The 21,737-nt window shown below is 44.8% G+C and overlaps 1 protein-coding gene across 1 annotated transcript in view; it reads right to left on the minus strand.

Moving 5' to 3' along the window:
• The window catches only part of LOC8036835 (transmembrane protein 208), a 47,876-nt gene that overhangs the window by 4,850 nt on the left and 21,289 nt on the right, over positions 1-21,737 (minus strand). Inside the window, exon 5 of the mRNA XM_002412026.4 lies at positions 9,759-9,843. Within this exon, the coding sequence (XP_002412071.2) occupies positions 9,759-9,843 (85 nt within the window). The remainder of the gene's footprint in view (positions 1-9,758; positions 9,844-21,737) is intronic.

Genomic DNA, 21,737 nt, shown 5'->3' on the forward strand with positions numbered 1-21,737 from the left:
GGAAGAGATTATAGAGGAATTCTATATAAAAAAGAAAGAAAGCAATTGCATCAGCACTCCGTCTGTGTATCTGCTTCAAAGTGAAATGGTGTTTTGGATGGTTGCCTTTGATTGTGGCAATTGAGTGTGATGTGGTTTGGGCAATGTGTATATATAGGTGACAATGGTGATAATAAAAAAAACTGTTGAGAGAGAAGCGCCTGTCCTGTCGTCCATGTTTTTTCATTATCCAAGTTTGCTTGTGCTTTTAACCTTTTAATTCAGTAGTGGAGCAACTAGCCCAAACCCAAGTTTTAATGGGACATTGCCGCAAGCTGAGATTGGTTAGCGGCGTGGCGCTGATCGATCTCAGCAGGCGGCAATGTCCCAGTCTCTTCATCCCGCCGTTTTGCATAGCCCCCAAAAAGCCCTTTTCATGATCCTTTACGAGATTCTTTACCGCAGGCAATTAACTCATCATCAGCTAAAACTTTACACACTTCCCGCTTTACAACCATTACATCCTCTCTGATCTTTTTTAAAAGTTCTGAAACTGCAGCCAGTGCCCTCTTATTGATTGCCCCCATCGGGAGCACTGCAAACTGGCCACTTTTGTGCGTCTGGGGCAAGGCCAATGACCTCTGATGGGGGCATTGCAGTGCATCCCAGACTGAGCATTCCTCCCTTTCCCCGCTTGCCTAATGAAAACCTTATAACCATTAATAAGTGTGCAATATTTGATAGATCAATAAATTGTCACGAGCAAGACTATAAAAAAATTGGTCATTTCATGTGTGCGAAATGAAACAGAAAACTGCACATTTTCATATAATTCCTGTTAGACAGGTAATCGGTATACACAACCAGCTTGAGCCAGCTTGAGCCAGCTAAAGACTCCAAGCCTTAGAACAGACAAACACATTCCAACGATCATATTTAGATTTAATTTTCAGCTCAATATACTCGAGTAAAAAATTCCACTCACATAAGAGTGCCTTCTCCACATGCACACCGAATGTACTGATTTAGTATATTAAAGTTTTGCAAACCCAAAATGTCTTACTCATGACTTGAAATACATTCTTCGGTGATTTGGTATCAAATTAAATAGATCTCCTTTGTGGAATTTCCAGGACATCCGCTCAATGTTCACAATATTAGCACAAAGTGCCCTTTTGGGAATTGTGTGGGAACCCCAAGCTGGGCATGACCACGCTTTGTCCCCTTGAATCGAACATCTATGCTGACCTTGCAGAGCCGACGTGGGATTCATGAGGGTATTGCATGAGCCAGGCATGTAGCCAGGATTTTGTTTCAGGGGGTCCCACCCATGACAAAATGCTGTATGAGGGGAGGGAGGAGAGGAGGCCCCAGCAAAATGGAAGATTTCGAGGGGGGGGGGGGGCCAGGCCCCATGGACCCCCCCCTGGCTACGTGCCAGGCATGAGCAACCCAAGTTGGGCATCGCCGCGCTTTGCCCTTGTGCAGCCCACATCCACACTAACTCTGCCCTACAGAGCCAATGTGGGACCCACGGGGGTATCGCATGGGCAGCCAACATCGGGCATGCGAACGGTTTCTCTCCGTGCAGCCCATATCTATACAAACTATGCCCCCACAGAGCCACTGCAGGACCCATGGACGTACTACATGGGCAGCCCAAGTTGGCATGCCTACACGTTCCCTCATGAAGCCCACATTGATGCCAACTCTGCCCCAGTATAACTAAGTTGGGATCCACGGGGGCACTGCACAAGCCCCCTAAGTTAAGCATTCCCAAGCTTTGCAATCGTGAAGTCTACTTCTATTGATGGTGGGGAAACAGCTTGCACTGAACAATTACGCGGAAACGGGACAAAACACACACAAAGCTGACTATCAACTATTCTTTAGTATTTAACCTTTTTCATCCCTTGGTCTACTCTTCTTCCTCATCCACTCGACTGCTACATGTTCATAATATTTGATAAATTGAATACACTTTAAACACACATTAATAAAACAGGGACTACAGCAGAGAAAAAACAATGCAGATATAAAACTGAAATATGTGATATTAGATGGTGAACTAAGAAAAGAATGCATCAGCATTTTTGTTCACTATGAGTCACTGGGCCTTCGCACATTGTAGATTTTTTTCTTTGCTGTGAAGTGTGTTCAAAGGACTGTCTTGTCCTGTCCTTTTGTGTAATCGTCTAGTGTTCAAGCTTCTTCCCCACCATCAATGACCATGTACCAACTATGTAGCTCAACTCAAACTGGTAACCAGGGTTGTAAAGTACCTAGGTACAAGTAACTGGAAATCGGTATCTAAGTACTTCCGTTGTACCTGAGGTACAAACCTAGCTACTTTCATTTCTCGGTATCTGTATCTGTATCTTAGGAACATTTTCCGGTAGCTTGTATCTAACTAAAGTTCCTTTTAACAGGTACTTTTCTATTCAGTTTGTCAAAACTTTAGAAAATATAAAGTATTAACACACTACCATGTGCCGTGATAAACGTTGAGTTGGATACGACCTGGGAGGCACTGACCTGATCGAACGATGTTTTAGCGAACAAAGCCCCGCCCATGATGTTTCATCGAGCAACACTTCAGAGAATGGCGGTGTTTATTTGAGCAAACGATGGTTTAGCGATGCCGTTCTAGCGGCACCAATTTATCTAATCACTTCGGAATTCTGTTAGAGAAAATAGCGACCTGCTTCCTTCCTCTCAAACCGAAATCGACTTCATTGCGTGTTTGAAGCTCCACTGGCAGCTATACAATTGGGGCGAGATAACTTGCAAAATGTGCGCAGTTTCTCTTAAAGCCCCTGTATCTGTGAAAAGTGGCGCACTCTCTTCCCTCCTCCTAAACTGCGATTGAAGATGTCAGATAAACACTTCGAGGAGGTCCTGATTCTAAAATCAAGTAGAACATTTAACGTGTCCTGGAATGCTCATGTGAATGCCGTTTTCCTTATTTCTCGCATTGACACCAATAAAGCACATTTATCGAACTCGTTTTTGTGTGTTTACTATAAAAGCTTTACTTCCAATATACTTTGACAAATTTGGGAAAAATAAATAAAGAAAGTATCTTTGAAGTAACTGTACCTGTACCTAGGTACATTTTTAAGCGAGTACCTAGGTACCTTTTCGTATGAGTAGCTGTAACTGTATCTTAGGTACATTTTTGAAGTAACTTTTACAACCCTGCTGGTAACCCACTCCTATGTTAACTCTGCCCCCATAGCCGAGGTGATACCCACGGTGGCACTGCACGGGCAGACCAAGTTGGGCATGCCCATGCTCTATTCCCGTGGAGCCCACCTCTACACTAACTTTGCCCTCACATAGCCAAGACCCACAGGGGCATTGCAGGGCAGCCCAAGATGACATGCCCACGTATTGCCCCCGTGGAACCGACATCAATGCTAACTCTGCCCCCGCATAGCCGAGGTGGGACCTGTTGAGTTTTGATTTCAGTTTCAATATTTTAGCAAGCCGTTCCGTAAGCCAAAGAAAGACAAGTAAATCTAAGAACAAATCCATTCAGCAAAATTAATAAAAGACGGTTATCAGTTTACATAACCGGCCTTTTCTTACTGGTTTAAATCACCAGACACAACAAATTGGCAACGAGCGATGCGTCCAACATGACAAGGTAACCTCGTGCCTCCTCATCGGACCACCGAACGAGCAAGCAAGGTCAGTTCACCGGCTCCTAATGCTCAGAAAATTTCAAGCAGTGTGGGCACAAAAGCAAAATGGCGTTTGCTTCGTCTTTGCCGGCATTCGCGCCCTTCAATTGCAGTTCATCTGCAGCAATGCTCGGAGATCGGTGCAGACGCTGGATCGACAGATTCGAGAATCTGTGGACGGCGCTCAAGGTGAAGGACGCAAAACAAAAGAAGGCTCTGCTGCTCCTGTGTATGCATCACTCGCAACGTTGACGGCAATCCCAGCCAGCGTAACCACGGCAGTTACCACTATGGGACAGACCAGTCGAAGCGAAGCGGGAAGCACTTCTGGATCACCAAATGACTATGAAAAAGCAAAACAGCTGCTCCATGACCACGTCACACAGAGGGTTAACCGAAACTATGAAATCTTCAACTACCGAAAAATGACCCAACAAGATGGTGAGAGCATCGATGCCTTCTACACACGCCTCCTTGCGATGGCAATGCACTGTTCTTTTGCGGACACTGACGCAAAGATAAAATCGCAAATCGTGCTCAGTACTTCATCCACGAAACTACGACGTTTCGCGCTCCAGACTGACGAGACGCTCGAGAAGATTCTAACACAAGGACGTATGTACGAAGTCACCTCACAACAGCTGAAAGAAATGGAGACACCCGAGACCAACCAGGCGAATCACTTGATGCGCAAAGAGAAGTCTTGGATGCAGAGATCCACCCACACGTCAAAGCAGCAACAAACTACAACTGAAAGAAAGTGTTTCAACTGTGGTGGAGTGAGGCCCCACGAGCAAGGAAAGTTCTGTCCAGCAAGGAACAAAACATGTAAAGCATGCAAAAAGTGAGGACACTTCACAGACGTATGCCAAGGAGAGAGCCAACAAGGTGTACCCAACACGGCTCACAGGCTGGTTGAGCACAGTTCGGACTTCGATTCGGACGACCAAGTTTCATATTACAGCACAACAACTTAAAGGGTCCAAAAGTTACGTTGGCCATCGGTGACCCTGACATTGACTTTATCGTGGACACAGGAGCTTCGGTAAACGTCATCAGCCATGAAATAGCAAGATCCCAGGCAAACCGACCCTGAGTGGCCCAGTACCAAAGGTGTTCGCGTACGGATCAAGAACAGAACTTCCTTTATTGGGCAAGTTTTCTGCTGAACTCTACTAGAAGGACTCCAAGATACAAGATACCATATTGGTGACAAGGACGCCAAGTGAGTCACTGTTGTGCTTCAAGTCAGCCGAAGCTCTGGGACTTGTCTCAATCGTGTGCAAGGGTTCTCCCTCGCAGAGCATCCAAGAGATGTATCCCAAGCTATTCAGAGGACTAGGAAAGCTCAAAGGAATTGAAGTGAAACTGCACATTGATCAATCAATTCCACCAGTGGCACAGAAGCTACGGCCCATCCCGTTCAACATACGTGAGGTGGTCACAAAAGAGATACGGCGACTGGAGGAGCTCGATGTGATCATGAAAGCCTCGGGCCCCACTACATGGGTCTCTCCCATCGTCATCGTGCCAAAGCCACATGCACCAGACACTGTTCGGATGTGTGTAGACATGTGCCAAGCAAACCAAGCCATCGACAAAGAGCGGCATGCATCCCCGACGCTGGATGATCTTGTCACAAGCCCCAATGGCGGATCTGTATTCTCGAAACTAGATCCCAACGACGGATACCACCACCTAGTATTGCACAAGGACTCGAGACACATCACAGTGTTTGCAACCAATATTGCACTCTACCGATACAAGCGTTTGAGCTTTGAAATTAATGCTGCTGCAGAGCTGTTCCAGAACACGGTCCGACAAGTGCTCGTTGGCATCCCAGGAGTCATTAACATCAGCGACGACTTCTTAGTGTATGGAAGAACAGACCAAGAACATAATGACTCAGTAGAAGCTGTGCTACGACGCCTCAGGGATTGTGGACTCACACTCAACCCGAAGAAGTGCTCTTCTTCTCAGCGAAAGGAATACAAACTGACCCGGCAAAAGTCCAAGCGTTTCTTGACATGGCCCCACCAAACAATCCAGCAGAAGTGAGGAGCCTTCTGGGCATGATCACCTATTCGGGAAGATTCATCCCCAACCTGGCAGACCTCACCGCATCTCTTCGCAACCTCACAAGGAAAGATGTTGACTGGCAGTGGATCATGGAGTATCAGGGAGCGCTGGACAAGCTCAAGGACACACTCACAAGCAGCTACGCCCTTGCCTACTTTGACAACAAGAAGAGCACCCACCTAACTGTGGATGCAGGTCCGCAAGGTCTAGGAGCCATACTAGCACAGGGAGATGGTGACAAACTCCAAGTGATCGCCTATGCAAGCCGTAGTCTGACGGATCCGAAGCGCAACTACTCCCAGATAGAAAGAGACCTTGGCTGTCGTGTGGGCAATCGAACACTTCAATGTGTCTGATTGCACACACGACTATCTGTATGGGACTCAATTCAACCTTCACACTGATCACAAGCCCCTGATCAGCACTCTGACCAGCCACGTAGCCAAGGGGTGTGGGCCCATGGGGCCCGGCCCGGCCCCGGCCCCGGCCCCGGCCCCTCCCCCTTACCCTCCCTCCCTCCCTCCCTCCCTCCCTCCCTCCCTCCCTCCCTCCTCCCTCCTCCTCCTCCTCCTCCTCCTCCTCCTCCTCCTCCTCCTCCTCCTCCTCCTCCTCCTCAATCTCATTTTTGCTGGGACCTCCTCTCCCCCCTCCCCGTCATACAGCATTTTGTCATGGACGGGCCCCCCCTGAAACGAAATCCTGGCTCCGTGCCCGATTCTGACCAACCCTTCTGCACGACCATCTGAAGAATCGAGCATCTCTGCCTGAGGATTCAGCTCTACAACTTTGCAGTACATCATCAAAAGGGCACAGAGAATCCATCTAACTACATGTCACGCCATCCACTGAAGTTCACTCAAAATGGTTACAGGACAGATAATTCCTGATGAGTATCTTCTGTTCCCGTCACAGGCAGCAATACCAAAGGTAATAACGACAAAACAAGTAATCGAGGCAGCGACAAAAGACTCAACGTACTGTCAGCTGCAACAAGCCATTCAAGCCAAGGGTGCAGAGAGACATCTCCTGTGGAGTGCTACCACACTCAAACCCTACAGACACCATGAGACACAGCTTGCCATGACGCCCGAGGGCATCATTCTTCGAGGCACAAGGATTGTGCTGCCAGCAGGTATCCAGCAACGTGCCGTTGAACTTGCGCACAAAGGCCACATGGGCATCGTAAAGACCAAGCAACTCCTCCGCACCTCGGTGTGGTTTCCCAGGATGGACACATTGGTTGAACAAGCTGTGCAAAACTGTATTCCATGCCAGGCCTTTACATGCGCATCACATCATGATCCTGAGGAGCCGACACCTCTCCCTCATGGGCCATGGGAAAACCTGTGTATCGACTTCGCAAAACCGTTTGAGAATGGCAAGTATCTGCTCATTCTTACTGACTCGCGCTTCCCATTGATGGGACATGTAGCCTCGACAAATGCGACCTCAACTCTGCAATTCCTGAGACGAACATTCGCTGAAATGGGTATCCCTAAACAAGTCAAGAGCGACAATGGGCTGCCTTTCAACTAAAGCGAGTTCAGGGAGTTTGCAGCAGAACTGGGATTTAAACATCACAGGGTGACACCACTTTGGCCCGAAGCCAACGGTGAGGCAGGGCGCTTTGTTCAAACCTTAACCAAGGCCACCAAGGCTCCGCCTGTCCAGGGAAGAGATTGGATGCAGGACATAGATGACTTCTTGATGTGCTACAGAGCAACCCCACATGCCACAACGAAGAGATCTCCGTACAAACTTCTCTTTGGCAGACAGATGCAGACGATACTACCACGACCCCCAGACAACGGAGTGAACCAGGACTTCAATGTGCGTTAAGATGACGGGCCACAAAAAGGATATCTAAGATATACATTGACGAGCGATGACACACCTGGCAACACTCATTGAAACAAGGGGATATAGTACTGTGCAAACAAAAGAAGCAGAACAAACTAACGCCATACTTCGACCCAGACCCCTATGTGGTGGCAAAAGTTCAAGGATCGAAGATCACGGCGAGACGACGAGAGAGAGACAACTCGAAACGCAAGTCTTAGAAGATAAACGCTAACCTAAAGTGACACGAGAAAGAGGACAATGAAGATGACTCCATCCTCCAGCTGAAGACACCCCAGAGCATGCAGGGCAAAACATCGGAACGGCTGAACAAGACAACCGTCAGGAGGCAGCCAGTCAACACCCTGCCAGAGCTTTAAGAGGGCTAAGGCCCCCACACTACAGGAAATGAGAGCAAACCGTTAAAAGTGTTGAACACCATTTGTATTTAATTTTTACCTTTCTTTTTTTTTACACCACGCCTAAGTTGTTTGCTTCAGTCATTAAGGTAGGAGGGAATGTTGTGTTTTAATTTCAGTTCCGATATTCTAGCAAGCCATTATGTAAGCCAAAGAAAGGCAAGCGAATCCAAGAAAAAATCTATTCGGCAACATAATAAAAGATGGTTATCAGTTTACACAACTGGCCTTTTCTTTCTGGTTTAAATCACCTGACACAACAAGACCCACGGAGGTATTTCATGGGTAGCCAAAATGGACCTTTTTCGAGTAACGAGCGCCATCTGGGGTGTTGTCTGCGAACTGCACTAGAAGAGCAGCCCAACATGCCTCTGCCCATCAAAACACATTGGCATCGTGCCGTTGTATCGGTTTTCAGCGCTTTTTTACACCCCATACTATCGATACTAAAGAACAAAGTGCCAAAATAGACTAAATACGCGCGAAGATAGAGGCTGACAATGTTGTTGTCGCCATTTTGGCAGGGTACCTCGTCATGGTGTCCTGCGAAAATGGAGACAGCGGGATGGTACGCATGCGCAGAAGCTTACTGGAAAAAGGTCTATTGGGCATGCCCTTGCATAGTCGAGGTGGGACCCACGGGTGTATTGCATGGGCATCCTAAGAGGGCATGTCCTTGCTTTGCCCACACCAACTTTGCATTCACATAGCCGAGATGGGACACACAGGGGTCGGGCAGCCCGAATCTGGCATGCCCACTTTGCACCACAGTGAGACCCAAAGGGCTACTTAGGGGCTGTCCTATATTACTTTGCCCACATGGACCCTACTTCGGGTCACTTGCGAGCGATCGTTTCCTGCAAAGCAAGGGAGCCGACCAACAGTGGACCGATATTCGAATCTGTGCGATCCATGCACAGGGAAGTGATCTCCGATGATCAGCTATCGCACGTCCAATGACGCTCTGGTTTCTACGTCGAATCGCAGAAAAGCAAACCTGCCGTGACATTTGATCCCAGTTTTAATACGGAAATCAGATGCATATAAGTAATCAAAGCTTAGGTTTTTTAGAATGCCTTAATGAGTTAGGTAATAGACTGAGTTAGGACTATAACTAGACAATCTCAGAAACCATTTTAGTGTGCTGGGATCAAACCGCACGTTACTTGAAGATGCATATGTGAGCACTGTGCTCATAGATTGCTCTCCCAAAAAGAGACGTACACATTGTGACACTGTTAGCCCATTTTATTAGGAAAGAGTATTAGTGGGCACACAATTTTACCAGCTATATTAAAGCCCTAAATGAGCTCTTTCTATAAAAAAATAATATCTTTGATGACAACCATTTGGTTCTAAGAGAAAAACAAAAAAAATTGGCGATCGCTTGTTCGCACTAACAGTGTCACGCTCTGTACACAAACAATTAAGAATTCTAGAAAGGCACCACAATCAATGTTGCATGTCTCCTTCTATTATTAGGATTTGGTGGCAGTTCTTCGCAACCAAATGCTTGACCTGAATTTAGGATTCAGTTTTAAGATAATGAAAGAAAATGCAATCTTAGAACTACACTTTTGGCTAGATCCCTTTTTTGAGGCAGCTCTCCAATTACATGAAGGTCATCACCTGCAAGCAGTGGTCAATGACTTAGCATTATGAGTAACAAGGATAAAGAAACAAAAATTAAATGTATTAGAAGATGAAAAACGTGACAAAAGTTATTCACATAGGTGTAATAAAACTTGCTACTCACCAAAAGCCAAAGGAGCCATACATAATTTGATATGAGTGAGAGTGTTTGAATAGATGCAGTCAAGATGATCAAATCTTTCAAGTGCCTGGAAGACATAAAAAGCCAGTTCCTTTCAGAAGTTGCAAATATACTCATATTTGGATAGACAAATGCTCATGTTCAAAATTGTGAATACTATCACGCAATGACACTGATGACTGATAACTCGGGTACATTTTATTTTTGCGTTTAATTTTTAAGGATGTGCACCAAACTCCGATGCCAATATGTCGCGCACCGGCACAAGATCTGAAAGCAGCGATCAGCAAACCAGGAACAATTTAGAGGAATTTTCAAAGGAGAACTCCAGCAACAATATTAATGTTTTCAACGAAACATATTTTCTGAAAGAGCACAAGAAACTGAATAGAGGAGCAAATAACTTTCCCCAAAGCTCGTTAAATAATTTTGAATTGTAGAAATACAATAAAACTGAAGCCGTGACATAACACATTAATATCAGCACATCGGCAGTTTCAGCCTGTTTCACCCAGCGTCAGAAACCGTCAGAAGGCCACCGCGATCGTCTGTGGGAAACAATGAACTATGATTCTTCAAGCTTGTCTGAGTCAAGCAATGACCAGCAATGTTTCAACATTTTCAGCACAAGATCTCAGACAATAGATGGGCTGAAATTGTCTTCTTCTTCAGGAGTGGACGGCATTAATTCAAAATTTCTTAAAAGCACCAAGTTATATTCTTCAATTATTCTTGCTAAATTATTCGAACAGTCACTCCAAGAGGGTGACCTACCCTCGGACTGGAAGGTGGGGAAGGTGGTCCCTATTCCAAAAGCTGGTGACAAACATTCTCCTCATAACTATCGTCCCATTTCGTTAACCAGCATCCCATGTAAACTTCTCGAGCACATCATATTTTCCCATCTTGTAAACTTCCTAGAACTGAATAATTTTTTCACCACAGCTCAGCACGGATTTCGTAAATCCTTGTCATGTGAAACTCAGCTTCTATCTTTCACTCACGACATTCATTCTCTCATTGACCAAGGCTCCCAGGTGGACTGCATCTTCTTGGATTTTGCAAAAGCTTTTGATAAAGTGTGTCATAAACTATTACTATTGAAACTTGCTAAACTTAACATTGACCCTAACGTTCTTGCATGGATTCATTCTTTTCTTACTAATCGTTCGCAATTTGTAACAGTCAATAATGAAAACTCTCCACTTGCGTCAGTAAACTCTGGTGTTCCCCAGGGGTCTGTTCTAGGCCCCTTACTATTCTTAATTTATATTAACGACCTACCAGTTAATATGTCATCATCCGTCTGTCTCTATGCCGATGATTGCGTAATATACCGTGAAATCCGAAGTAACCAAGACACGCTCACACTTCAGTCTGATATTAACTCTGTGTCTCGTTGGTGTGAGTTGTGGCTAATGAAACTAAACACTAGTAAATGTAAACACATGAGAGTAACCCGTCAGTTTAGTGAGAGTCCTTCTTACTACCTTGATGGCAACTCCTTGGAACAAGTGTCGTCATACAAGTATCTTGGTGTTAACTTAACTTCTAACCTTTCATGGAAACCCCATATAGAATATGTCACTAATCGTACTAACTGCATGCTGGGTTATTTAAAACGGAATTTTTTTTTAGCACCTGTTTCACTTAAATTGGTCCTCTATAAAACATTAATAAGACCTAAGCTTGAGTATGCAGCATCCATCTGGGATCCCGATCATATTACCCTCATCACTGCTTTAGAATCCATTCAAAATAGATCAGCTCGTTTCATTCTATCGAACTATCACCGCACCGCCAGTGTCTCGTCAATGAAGAATAATTTATCTTTACCATCTCTTTCACTTCGCCGTAAAATTTCACGCTTATGCCTTTTTCATAAAATTTATTTTCATAATCCCCTATTACGCGACCATTTCATAACTCCCCCCTATTACATCTCGCCTCGTGTAGATCACCAGCACAAAGTTGGAGTCCCAAGCTCATTAACCAACACATTTCATTCATCTTTTCTACCACGCACAGCTCAAGAATGGAACCACCTTCCCGGTTTAATTGCTGCCATAACAGACTCTAATCTTTTTCGAAGTGCCATAAATAACCATTTTTGCGCTGATTTCTGACCTGTTTGTTCACTTTTTATTTGTTTTAGTATTGCTGAATTGTTATATTTTCCCTGCCTACGCTCTCCCCCTCTGTAATGCCTTCGGGCCCTGAGGGTACAATAAATAAATAAATAAATAAATAAATAAATTCGTCGTAACATCTGATCTGCTGTCACCGCCTCCAAGGGGACCACCCGTCATGGCTGCATTTGCGGTTTTCCGACATTTGGACCCAGGTGTCACTTCAGAAGCAGAATGGTATGGAAAGTTTTGTTTTCTGGCACAGTGCAAACTGTTTTCTAGCAAGACACAAACATTGGGAGCCAGCATTTGCATCGGACCGCTCAGACCCACTTCCATCACAGACTTCTCGGTCGGTGAGATGTCACTCTGCTGCATTTCCTCGTAGCGTTACTGCACCCGATAGCATGACACCCATACCCCCCCCCCCCCTCCATCGCACGCTGCAGATAGCCAAACCAGAAAAAACCTACAAAACCACAAATCTTTATTAAAATTGCTACAGCTTTACATTCATAGTATTAAAACAAAGCCAAGCTTAAAAAAGCATATGCATAACTTTCATGCAAATGTTGTGGAGGAACAAACCTCTGCTTAGAACTACAGCCCCATGTGCAATCTCAGTGAACGCAGCATCATCAACATGGATGACATGCTACATATTGGGTGTGTTAACCAGTCTGCAAATGCAGAACATTTTGGGACCAGTGACATGTCTATACAAAAATTACTTTAGCAAACATAACCCTCAGGTGCTAATGTTTTAATGCATTAGCACTAGTACCAACACATGACAGGGAAAAGCTGACGGCATCCATCTCTGGACAAAACAACAGAAAGAGAAGTGCACCGCATAGAGAGGAGGAGAGTAGTAAAGGAGAAAGGCGAGAGGGAGGTGATGTCACAAGGCGAAAGCCAATGTGCGCGCGGGCGCGGCAAGATGAGAGTGGGGAGACGTCACGGGGCAGAAGCCAATGCACGTACGGATGCTGGGGCGAGTCTGAGCTTGCAGGTGTGCGGAGCATGTGTGCCTTGGTTTGTGCAACAAAACGGAGTGTGAACTGAGTAGTAGCGCTGGTTAAAGTAGGCGGCAAAAGAAGACAAACTCTGAACAAAGGAGATGGGCAAAACCGGTGAACAGCGAAAGCAGCGTCGGGCAGCGGATGCCGCTGCTAAGCTGCAAGGCAGGCGAACGAGAACCCTCAAGGCCGGAAAAAATTAAAGAAAGATTCATTGGGGGATCTTTAGGGCATGCGTTAGACTGACTCTCGGGAAAGGCCATGCACGTCCCCCTTTCGGAATCGCAAACACTGACTCCGCAACGGGGCCAAAAAGAGGCAGCGAAAAATAGAAGCAAAAGAGAAAGCCAAAACAGAAAAGTGAAGGGGTCAGTGCTAACGTTTCCCAAAGGGTCGTGCAAACACATTACCTAAGGATTCATCGACGGGTTTTCTTTATATTTCTGCTTACCACTACCTTTATCAGTGGCAACTTAACATGCCACCCCTTAAGTACATGGACGAGGTCCATGACAGTTATACCTCAAGTCTCATTTGTTTTTTATGCAGTTTTATTTTTGACATCAGAGAGAGAAGGGATATTGGCAGCCATTTGGCACTGACACTATATTCTCTTTTGTACCCATGGAACTGATCACATGGCAATAACTTCCCCTCATACCCACCGGGTAAGATAGCTGCACTGATCAGCAAACAGGCCCAAGGGCACTGACAACTGAGTGAAAAGATTCTGCACATCATTTTTTTTTTCAAATGCGCTACAGATGGAACTTTTTAGCATTGCATATTTGCATAGATTTCGTGAGTATGAATACTAAGTAAGCACAAGCTTCAACATTGACATTCTGTGCACTGGAATGGCATATTTCAACACTGGAGAGTGAGATAATGTGCCAAAAATATTTAGGAAAGGTATAGAGTGCAGCAGCGTCCATTACCCGGGTGCCACAAAATAAACCAGCCTTTTGTAAAAACATACCAAATGTCAGTGATCAAGTAATGCCAGAGAGGTGGAAAGCAGCTCTTCCCCGTTACGAAGGTGTAGACGACAACAGGGGCATGGCAGACACGACCACCTCGTGCCAGGCCCCATGTGCTGGCCTGGACTTCATAAATCCTTTGTCTCTTCTACCGTCATGTCCCATCCTTTCTGCCGCCGACAGCACCATCCTATTGGTATGGTGGCGATGCCAAGCCATCTTCAGCACACGACAAAACAGCATGCGACAAAACAGCCTGGTAAAAACAGCACTGCGTCAAGACAGCACTGCGTCAAGACAGCACAGCGACAAAATAGCATGCGTCAAAATACCGTATTTGCACGAATATAACGCGACCACGAATATAACGCGAGGGCAGTTTTTGATGCCCCCAAAAAGAAAAAAAAATATTATTACTATTATAACGCGAACCGATGCCGCGTCAATTTCTCGCACTCGGTGGCATAGCAGAAGTGAAAAGTCAATGGAAATAGAAGAAATATCAGTTTATGTTCTGACTGCACTCATCCTCACTGCTCAGGTCCTTCCGTTTACAATCCACTTGGCGACTACGCAGGTATGCAGCAGCACGGCACCTGCTTGTCTGGTAGTTCTTTTTTCTTCCGTGGGAGCTCCTCGGCAGCCCACAATCCAAACAAGGCGCGGAAGCAGAAGCACCAACACACAAACACCAGACCACTCTGGAGCAGGAACTAAACAATGCGCAGGCAGAGAAAAGACAGCTGAACCCGATACACGATCGCACTTCTTGTTCTGGTCCCTCTTAGTAAACAAATGCCTCGTGTTGCACGATTGCGTAAACGCGGTCGGTGGTCTTGGCTTGGCTTGTGTTGACTTGACTTGGCCCGGCTTGGCTTGGCTCGAATTGGCCGGTGCCCGCATTCCCGCATGGCGCGCGCGCGTGCGGCGTGTGCGGCGTGCGCGCGTTGTAAAAACACAAAAGCGATAAAAATGCTTTTTTATGTTTTCTATTCGCCCCTTCACGTGGCCCAATGGCTAGAAAATGCCCCTCCACACCCCTACTTCTTTTTCCATTGGATCTTTTGCATTGAGCTGGAGGGATGACTTTTTCCTCTGGCTTTCTCCAGACTCGCGCGCACTGATCGCGCCTCGTGGCTGAACTCGATTCCGAATATAACGCGAGGTGCGTTTTGGAGCACGTAATTTCGAAAAAAAACTCGCGTTATATTCGTGCAAATACGGTAGTACAGTGACAGAAGAGCATGTGCCAAAACAGCACGCGACAAAACAGCACAGCAAGAAAACAGTATACACTTAAATGCATGCCGTTTTTTTTTTTTTCTGTAGGACACATTACATATTAGCAGCACGCGCCTAAATTAAATACTGTTAACGTGTTCAGTAGAACAAGTGTACTACCGTAACATCTTATTATCCACCGTTATACGCTTTTATATTTTTACCTACTATGCCATTATTTTTGATTATCTAGGTACTTATAAAAGTAATATACAGTAAAACCTCGTTATAACAAAATGGGATATAACAAACTAATGGATATAACAAAGCAATCATAATTTCCCTTGCTTGCTAATAGTGGGAAGAAATGGACATTGGCTATAACGAACTAATGGTTATAACGGAATAATTACGACCGCTCCTTCAACTTTGTTATAACGAGGTTTTACTGTAAAACCTTCCCACCACAAGCCAATGAAGCTAAATTTTTGGACATCTTTCTAATGACGGATTGATTGTTAATCCGTTGAGGTTTTATATCGATACAAATGCGGCACCCTCCGCGCCCAAAGTAAGAATGAAGGTCACAATTGACGAGTTTAGTGGAACTGCTAAAAAAATAGTTTATTTAACATATGCTCATCTTTATTATACCGTTCCGTAGTCGCGCGACTCTCACGTATGGCTTCATTCACCTGGCGTGACGTCTACGACAGGATGGCACGAGAGTTCTTATTTCGTTGGCCGCTCTCGGCAACCTCGGAAAGCTCCCTGTGTTCATCCAATACGTTTGTGACGAATAGGCTCGACTGCGATTGCTCGAGTTCGACGTTGCCAATGCTGGATCGTCAATGTCAGCCACTCCGAAAATGACAAGGGATTCCAAAAGATGAGGAAACAAAAACCAACCCCTGATCCTGATATCGAGGTCAGGATATCCTTAGAGCAAGTACATTTTTCAAAAATGAAAACAGAAGGTGGTGCACCCCCGGCCCTTTCTTTCACCAGGGTGTGTATAGATGGACCTTACAACAAGATGATCGCGATAGAATAGACCCCTTTCAAAAACGTGACAACTCTATGTGCCACTGGCAACAGTGTGCGCGCTCTCCTTGGTGAAAGAACGTTTTTTCTTCGACCGCCAGCTCTGCGTGAAAAAGCGCATGGCAGACGCAAGTGATGCGGTTCTGTTTCCCATCGCTGGCTGGGAAAATAACCTTGCTAGCTGTAAACAAAGAGCTATCATCATGATGTGTCTGCAAGTCATTTTTAGAGTCCACATAGCATAGAGCCCACTAAACTTGCATAAAAAAGAGGCCCTCAAGAAGGGTGCTGTCCCTATACTGCATGGCAGCATAAAGTAACATGGTGTTAGTGGATGTTTCAGTAACATAAAAACATATTTAAAAAAGATTTTTTTTTTTTTATTGTCTGGCACGCATAGTTTGCTAAGAGCAGAAAACAATCACAGGACCGATGCGCGAATTCTACTGCTCGTTTCGCCATGCCAGTGCTATCTGTCTATCGAGCAGCACAAAGTAAATGTACAATGAAATAACTACATAGTGTATTAAAGGAGCGATGCAACGATTTTTGTACTTTGCGCAAATACCGCTTAAAACGGATCCCTAACGTTAATGACCTGTTAAACTCCCGTTCGTTTTTCACCCCACGCAATAGAAGCCCCAGAAAAAAATTTAAGAAAAACGAGCAGCGTTCATTCCCTCAACTCACTGCCAGAACAAGCGGCCACGTGATCTGGAGCCGATTAAATGCTGCCAGTGTTGATCATAGCCACGCGCTGGGGTTGGCAAAGCGCAGGACACGCGCTGAGTTCCAGACATTGTCATGGCTCGGCTGTTGTTGTCGTTGCAGCGATTGGACACGAGTCACTACCCGAATGCTTCTCGAGCTAGCAATTATCACGAGCCCAAGTCGAGTGCCCACGTAATGCTCGTGTCCAATCTATGAACCGCATTCAAATATCGTCACTTGGGTGTACTGCGATCCCCACGTTACGTCATCAAATTTTGCAAAGGAGAGATTGAATGAAAATTATCGCTTTTGTCCTTGAAATTACACCGCAACAAAGGAGTTTCTTGGCCAGTGGCGTTAAAGTGTGGGTATCCTTGAGTCCCAGGTGTGCCAGTAAGCTGGTGTAGAGTGAAAAACATTCCAATTGAATATCGTTGCACCGGTCCTTTAAGCAACTGCATGCAAAATCGTGACGCTGCAGCCGAACGGCACCAGATACGTCGGGTGAAACCGATGCTCATTTATCCCCATCAAACTTATTTGTCTAACAGCAATAGTAAAGAAAACGCAAAGCAGTATAAAACGGAGGCAATATATTAACCTCGTTAAACAAATGCATGCGAATTCAAGAGGTTAGCCAAACGGTCGAGGCAGCAGACGGTTCGATATGCATATATACATACCACTTTACATCCCGAATTGTAAGTGCATCCATACTGCGTGCAGATTAGGACACAGCAGTGTGTTGACGTCTTTTCTGGTCTTCTTAAAATGCATAAGCTGTCCTTAAGGGGGGATACTGCCATGAAAAAAAAAATTCTGCAAAAAATATTGATTTTGAAAAATGATAGATTTACATCCGCCAAAATCTAGAGTATTCCCAGAAAGTTTAATTAGTTTACACTGCATAGCTAATTTTTTATATATTATTTTCTGTCCACCGAAGCTAAAGAAAAGGTAGGGTTCGGAGGACTTTGAATGCATTTTTCTCCATTCCACTTTTTGCTATAAATTCCATTTTAGTCAATCTATCGTTTGATGATGCCAATACATGGAAGGGTTGTTCTTCACTTTTCTTGACTTAAATTTAATAAAGAATGCAGCTATGGAAGTTTTTTGTCAATTTACCAATGTCTTTTATAAAAAGATGTTGACATTTTGTCGAAGGCACAGAAGACCAAAAGGTTTACCAATTTCGCAGAAGAAAAAAAATTATAAAAATAGAAGACTTCTTACAAAAACCTTTCCATAGCCACACCCTCTAGGCATTCTGCTACATATCTAGCAAATAAAAATCTTGAATATTGTGATAGCTTTTCAATGATAGATTAACTAAACAATGTAGGCCTGTTGCTGATAGAAGCTGCTCTAATTTCCTTGCCATTTAACCAACAGACCTGAAATTTTGTTATGCATCCTTTAGCATGACCACCAGCCTACCCTGTAAATTTCAATAATTTCAAACCAAGTGTTCAAAAGTTGATCCTCCGAGGGGGTGTCCCCCCTTAAAACAACAGATGATTCGCCTAAAGCTCGATTGGCGCACAGCGAGGTTGGAACCTGCTTTCCTTCCCCATGGCACGCAGCTGCTGACTGCCTCGGTGTTGCCATGGTTACCATGCCGAGACACACTGTTGCCAGGCTTTTTGCAAGGGGTCTATTCACCTTTTGCAGAAATATGGGTTCGAGAGGAAATGAAACCGTCACCCTTCCTCTCTTCGGGCTGGCCGAGCAGACAGGGAAGTGAGGTGAAAGATAATCCAGAATGGGTATGAAAGCGAGTTTGGGGGAAGCCTTTTCCCTTCTCACCCACCCTCGCATGGGCACTGCCATCTTGAAATCACGTGAAGCGGCTGCCATTAGGTTACTTCAACCCGTCGCTCGCTCTCCCCTCCACGCCTCAGCAGATGCGTTGTCTTCAACATGGAACATACGAGCGGTGAAACTGGGTGCCATGCGGCATTCGCCACTCACCGCTAGGTGCACTACAGGCGTACCGTGCGACTTTGTCTGTGTCGACCAGATCCGAGTGTCGCGGTGCCACACGAAAGTGACGTAGGGATGCCAGTACTGGTTGTCATGGATACTGCTGCGCGCTGCCACGCAGCGCCCGATTTCGTTGCCCGTGTGTTCCCTGCTTTAGTCTTTTTGTCACGTTTCACAGTGCTTTCATTACTTACTCTGGAATGAGCTATCCCAAACTTATATTTATTACCTAATTTCATTAGTTCATTATGTGCACAATTTCTGCAGTTAATTTTGTACCACATTTTGACTATTTTCGCCGTCCGCCTACTGGATACCTGTGAAGAGAGCATATGATGCACAGGAATCAATGTTGGCATATGCGAAGATTGAGCATATAGAAGACTCTTAGATAGCACAAGGGTTCAAAGGTCAATCACTTATGACAACTCATGTTTGCTTACTAATAGCGGCTGAACATCCGCAATAGAACGAGAAGGTGGTGAGAACAATCAGCGTAGGAACCATGAGTGTTTCCCGAAAGCATCATCCTTTGTAATCTTAAGAGACCGAATACAGTTGCTTTTAATTATATGAGAAAACTCGCGGAGATGATAGGCAACGATCGTTTAATGCACATTTTATCTAATGCTGGGCATAATGGTACGTCAACATCAGGCAATTTGTTTGTACATAATATCTCGCACCTATATACATGTGTTCGACATTCAGAATCGTTTTTGTGATACAAACATTCACTCCGTTGGTTTATTTATGAATACCAAAAAGCTGTATATTGTGCTCGGTCACATGTCTGCAACCTTCCAGGTGCTTTAATGATTTTCTTAAGATAACCAGTTAAATTGAATTTATTTAAATATGTACAAGGGTTAGGTCTCTCCGCGTAAAAGCTGTCACAGACAACTTGAGTGTGCTTGTGGCTCGCAATATGCAACGCTGAAAAGAACCGTCTGCATGAAAATCACCTGAATGCAGCGTTGTCGATGGCAAATACTGATTCGCTTTCAATAACTGGCGACGCCGAAATCTACAAAGCGCATTTGTTCAAAGAAAAAAAAAATCTCTACACATGTCTATGAAGTATCCATTCGACTTTACTTTCCGAGGTCTCTTTTCTTGTCCCCTTTAATTTTATTGGGCAAATTTTACGAAAGCCGTGCTTAATTTGACGGGCCTGTCACTTTTGTCATACCTTGAGCACAATGTAATCAAATGTTTATATCAAAAATAGATTATTTCCTAAAGCCAATATTCTGAAATGCTATAACAAGTACTTTAGAGGGCTGATAATTAAATAAATGCCTGATTTGGCTTAGATACAACTATAAATATAATTCACAAGTACTTAACTTCATTAAACAAAAATGTTGAGAAATTATTACTTTTTTAATTGATTCTCTGCATCATTATAGGAAGGTTGCCAGTCTGCGCTGTTCACAAAAATTGCATGTACACAATAACCGAACAGTAAGCAATAAACTTGCAAGTTCATCAGTTCTCCGCGATTCAGCATATTGTTATTCAGGTTCTCGACTTGCTTCTATGCTATACATTGCAATGCATTAGTCTCTTCGTTTTAATGCGAAAGCATTAACTGGTCCCATGAAGCGAACCGACCGTCATCAGCATTGAAGCCGCGCCAAATGGCACCTAAACTCCCCTGTCCTAATGGAGCAAAGTGAAGCCGCAATCTGATGGATAGGCTCCCACTGGCTGGCGTGCATTGTCAAGGAATGAGGCTCCCATTGGCTCTCGCGCGGCGTAGTTAAAAAAATACCACCAGAGAAGCCCTCTCCATGGTGGCACAGCGCACGCAGCGGTCCAGCCACACAGCCTTTCCGGGCAAACTCCAGAGAGGCCGCACGACCGAGCTTAGTGCGGCGCGGCCACTTCACGAGAGTGCGCGCTCGGCCGTCGGCCAGGCAGTAGCACAGGGTGGTCGTCCACGCCACTACGTTGCAGACAAACTAAGGGAGTGGAAGAACAACATTCATGCTTTTGCATTCACAACTCATAAGAAGTGCATAGGTGTCCTTTGACTTCTTTTTTTTTTGCAGTGTCATCGTGTACGATTGTAGATGATGCTAACCCTCCCTGTGCATTTGTTCAATGTTTTGACTCCAAAACTACCGTAGAATACCGCACATCCACCCCATTCCACATTAAGTGCCCATTCCCAAATCTGTAAGATCTGGGAAAATACACACAGTACATTTATATGTAAGATTTATGACCGGACAAGCACCCATCCCCCATTTTTTTGTGATTATCCCCAAAGTTTGAGTGGGCGCTTGCCCGGTATTTTACGGTAATCCAATTATAATAATGAACTTAATCAGTCATACATGAAAGTTGTTCGGAGGTTCTTAAAGTGGCTCAGCACCACTGTTTCATTAACTGTGGGCTACAAGGGGTACATTTGTATCACAAAATTAAGCAAAAACAACATAAAAAGGCAACACAGCTGCGTGTATGTTGAAATTTAAAGCAACCAAAGCAACTTAACGGCATCGTGTGCATCAGCGCTTTCTATCCGACGGTCACACAACTACTGAGATGAGCAGGTCATAGCCGACGTGTTTGCAGCCTTTAGAGTGCTCGTTTTCGAACCAAGTACCTTCAGGCCCATATTTCTGCAAAAGGTCCATTGTTGGTGTGCATGTTCTCGTTCTTTTCTTTCATCACTAAGCCAGACACAGATATTCCTCATGGTCGATGCTGGAAGCAAGCTCCAATGAACAGTTTAGTGGCAGGCAGAGGAATGACTGTCTACTGGTTTAGTTTGTTTGCTTGCAGTGTCTATATTTTTTGTTTTTGTTTTTTGCAACCGGGGCAGACATTACATTAGAACACAGAATGTTTGACCCTATG

Source organism: Ixodes scapularis, unplaced genomic scaffold (genome assembly GCF_016920785.2).
Source record: "Ixodes scapularis isolate PalLabHiFi unplaced genomic scaffold, ASM1692078v2 PGA_scaffold9__187_contigs__length_104089568, whole genome shotgun sequence".
NCBI classification, from domain to species: domain Eukaryota; kingdom Metazoa; phylum Arthropoda; class Arachnida; order Ixodida; family Ixodidae; genus Ixodes; species Ixodes scapularis.